Source organism: Suricata suricatta, chromosome 16 (assembly GCF_006229205.1).
Source record: "Suricata suricatta isolate VVHF042 chromosome 16, meerkat_22Aug2017_6uvM2_HiC, whole genome shotgun sequence".
NCBI classification, from domain to species: Eukaryota; Metazoa; Chordata; class Mammalia; order Carnivora; family Herpestidae; genus Suricata; species Suricata suricatta.
Genome location: NC_043715.1, coordinates 9,799,373 through 9,803,482, shown reverse-complemented (window position 1 = coordinate 9,803,482; position 4,110 = coordinate 9,799,373). Strand labels below are relative to the sequence as shown.

At 53.2% G+C, this 4,110-nt stretch overlaps 1 protein-coding gene across 1 annotated transcript in view; it reads left to right on the top strand.

The window, feature by feature from the left end:
* The first annotated feature begins 260 nt into the window (after positions 1-260).
* The window catches only part of MON1B (MON1 homolog B, secretory trafficking associated), a 10,702-nt gene continuing 6,852 nt past the window's right edge, over positions 261-4,110 (top strand). Inside the window, exons 1-4 of the mRNA XM_029925340.1 lie at positions 261-587; positions 790-944; positions 2,924-3,253; positions 3,786-4,037. Coding sequence (XP_029781200.1) covers positions 800-944; positions 2,924-3,253; positions 3,786-4,037 — 727 coding nt within the window. The 5' untranslated portion in view covers positions 261-587; positions 790-799. The remainder of the gene's footprint in view (positions 588-789; positions 945-2,923; positions 3,254-3,785; positions 4,038-4,110) is intronic.

Genomic DNA, 4,110 nt, shown 5'->3' with positions numbered 1-4,110 from the left:
TAACCATAATAACTGAGGCTGCGAAAATCCGCGAATGAAGAGGGAACATCGGCTTGAGCCTACGATTGGGCCTGGGATGTGTCAGTCAAGATGGGCGGGCGCAATTTCGATCCAGTGCACAGTACTGGTAGAGATAGGCGGCCCGAGTACGTGCGGAACCGGGAAGGAGAGCCGGTTTCTCTTGATTGGACCACGAGAGAGGCAGTGCCGCCCTCCGACTCCGGATTGGCTGAACGTGGGCCGCGCCCCCCTCACGCCGACAGCCTTCTGTAGGAGAAGCGGGCCCGGCTCTCCTGTGTCAGCCGGACCAGCCAGTACGGTTATAGGCGGCTCACCAAGTCCCTAACCGGAGCGACGTAAATCTGGGTGTGGCGCGCGTGATCTCAACGGCGAGGGGACACCAGGGTCGGGGGGGAGAGAGGGCTCCGGCGCGGAGGGGAGCGAATAAAGCGCCGCAACCGGAAGCGGCTTGGAAGAGACGTCGTACCCGGAAGTGTGGCAAGACGGACGCCGCACCCGGAAGTGTGATGCTACCGCGGCTCGAGAAGTGATGGTACCCGGCCAATTGAGATACGGGGTTAAAACAGGTGTTTATATATCTTTATTTTCTAAGGCACAGTGGATCCTCCCTTTTCGGAAAACGTTGGAGGGTGCACGTATTTGGCATGTTTTTGATTGTCTCATCCTATTGAAACCCGAGGGGAAATGAACCCGAGGGGGGCAGGCTCAGTAGAGGCTTTTAAGAAGTTTCTTTTGCCGCCTGTCACCTTCAATTCCTCTACCCCACAGGGATGTGCAGATGGAGGCTGGAGGAGACACTTCTGCCCCAGTCCCTGGGGACGTGGAGGACTTGGAGGACTCTCGGTTTCCCAGTGAAGTGGCAGGAGACGGAGAGCTTCACGAAGACCCACCGGATCCCGGAGACGGGGACCTGGAGGAAACAGGTATGCCTTCCCCTCATTAGGGTCTTGGGAGGAATCCCTACGGAGTGTCTTTGTTGGGAGAGGTCAATGGAGGACCAGTGAGGAGTCTTTTGGGACTCAGGAAAGTAGCTTAAACCATAGCAGGATCAGTAGGAGGTCATTGCGGACACACGGTGTAATTTAAATCATTGAGGAATGACAAGGAAATCCGTGGATGTCAGTGGATATTCACCGGTGCCTTGGTGTGAGTTCAGGTCTTTGATGAAGCAAGAAGAGATTGGGATCACAGAGGGGCATTGGGGATTTAGTTTGTTTAGGTCAATGAATGACCAAAAGAAAGTTAATACGGTCAAATGGTAACTATTTAGAAGTCAGTGTCTTTCAGGGCTAAGGTGTTATTTAAGTCATTGAGGTGGGAAAGGGGGATCAGTGGTGACCAGTGGGCACTCAGTGTTTACATCATTGAGGAATCAATGGTGAGTTGTTGGAGGCAGTCTTTAAGGAGCGAAAAATTAGTGGAAATTAATGGTGATCATTGGTGGGGAGGCAGTGGACCTCAATGAGATTATTTGGAGAGTCAGAGGACCTGTAGGAGAGTCTTTGAAGACCCAGCTGGATGTGTAAGGGTATTTGGTGGAGACTCAATGGGAGTCACTGGGGAATCAATGTTCATTGACCACTTTGGAATGAGTGGGTTTTATCAGGAAGGGTGCGTGGACATCACTGAGAGTAAATGGTGATGGTAGGGCATGGTGTCTTTGGGAACTTGCGAATTATTGGCAAGTAATGGCAGGTATTGGGAGGAGGTAACTGGCAAGTGGGTATATGGAGGACCAGTGAATGTCAATCAGAGAATGAGGGAATATGAGGTCACTGAGATTCTATGGGAAAATTATTGCGACATAGTTGCCAATGGATAATACTGGTTGTCATTGAGGGATGAGTAGGTACTGACTGGGATAAAGGAGAGGAGTGTCAAGGGAGTTAGTAGGGGGCAGCGAAGTCGTGGGTTTTATTGGTGACTATTAACGATGGTCATGAAGAAAATCATTATTATAATCCTGTGTGTCAGTGTATGTTATAGTGGGTATTGTGAGGAAGAGAGTGGCTCTCCATGAAAATAAAGAGGGGGTCAGGGAAGTCAGAGGAGGTCACTGAAGTCCCCGGTGTTTGTGGAGATTAATAGTAGTCACTGGGGAGAAGGGAGAGTGGAATAACAAAGGGTCAGAAGAGTCATTGGAGGTCATTTGAAGTCTTAGATGTTAGTAGAGGTTAATGGTGGTCATGGTGGGGATGAAGTGCACGTGGAGTAAAGTAGTTTAGATTGTGTGTCAGGCCAGTCATTGGAGGTATTTGTGATGTTGTGGGGTCATTGGGATATTAGTGAACAGCCGTGGGAGTAAATAGGGAATTAGGGAAGGCTTAAAGATATGGGAGTTAGTGGATATTCATGACCATCATTGGGAGAGTTAGTGGTTATCGTCAAAAATATACATGGGTGAACAGAAGAGTCAGTGAGGTCATTAGCGATTAGTGAACATCGATGAGAAAAAATAAGGGATTACGGAGGGGTGGGGCAGGGGGAAAGATTTAAATGAGAAAAATATAGAGATATTAGTAGATGTCATGGTGGCCCATGAGGGGTGAATAGGTATTAGGAGAATAAATGAGGGGTCAGAGGTGTTAGTGGGGGATCGTTGAAGATGGAGATATTAATAGTGGCCATTCAGAGGTGATGGGACGCTTTGAAGACTTGGAAATGGCGGTTATTGAAAGAATAAAGAGTCTCTAGGGACATAGTTCAGTAATGACAATGACAGATTGGGTTATTGGGGTTTTAGAGGGATCTTGTGGATGTCATTGAGAGGTAGAGGAGACACCCGGAGGTCTGTGTCAGCAACAGGGGTCACAGGGGAGCCGGTAGAGATTTGGTAAGTCCTTGGGTACCTGGAGTTAGTGGGAGCCCACAGCCAGATGACCCACCAGGAGTTTTCTTTCAGAATCTGAGACGAAGGACCAGCCACCCGGCGTGCTGTCACCACTACCCCAGTCAGAGGCCCCATCATGCCCCTGTGGGCTCTGGGATCCTGCGGTCTCTGAGACAAGTCCCACAGGTGGTCCTGAGAGTGGCTCTGGGGCCCAGGGCGGGGACCCCAGTGACGAGGACTGGCGCAGCAAGCGGAAGCACGTGTTCGTGCTGAGCGAGGCAGGCAAGCCCATCTACTCGAGGTACGGCAGTGTGGAGGCACTGTCGACCACCATGGGCGTGATGACAGCCCTCGTGTCCTTCGTGCAGAGTGCGGGAGATGCCATCCGTGCCATCTATGCCGGTGAGCAGAGGAGGCGGTAGAACAGGGGATGGTGACTGGGAAAATGGCTGGCTGGCCAGCCCGCCGGCTACCTGGGGGACTAGCCAGCCAGCCAGCCAGGGCTGAGTCCGTGTGTGTGGATAGCTGGCCAGACATCTGTCTATTGTCCCTCTGTTTGGCCTGCTGGGTTCTGAGAGATTAACTCACCTGGATCTTAGTCACAGGCTGGATACTTCCTTATTTATCCGAAAGTGAAAGTTAGACCTCAGGGGCTCTGTGGTTGAGATGGATGTGTGGCTGGGCTCTGTGTCAGTCCTCGCTCTGTGTCATCCATGCTGTGTGTCTAACCTGATTCCTTGACCCATCGTGTCTCTGCGAATATCCAGTCGTCCCCAAGCTGTCCTTATCCCAGTCCAAGTGCACCATGGCGTGACCACGTGAGCTTGGGCCAGGAGTGTGTGTGTTCAGGCAAAGAGCAGAAGAGCCCCACCTGACCCCCTCCGGTCGCCGCTGACCCATCTCTACCCCCCGCCCCCACCCTTCCCTCCCCTAGAGGACCACAAGCTGGTGTTCCTACAGCAGGGCCCACTGCTGCTGGTGGCCGTGTCAAGGACTCCGCAGTCAGCAGCCCAGCTGCGGGGGGAGCTGCTGGCTGTGCACGCACAGATCGTGAGCACGCTGACGCGTGCCAGCGTGGCCCGCATCTTCGCACGCAAGCAGAACTACGACCTCCGCCGCCTCCTGGCCGGATCCGAGCGCACGCTAGACCGGCTTCTGGACAGCGTGGAGCGGGACCCCGGTGCCCTGCTCCTGGGCGCTGTGCGCTGCGTGCCCCTGGCGCGCCCGCTGCGGGACGCGCTGGGCGCGCTACTGCGACG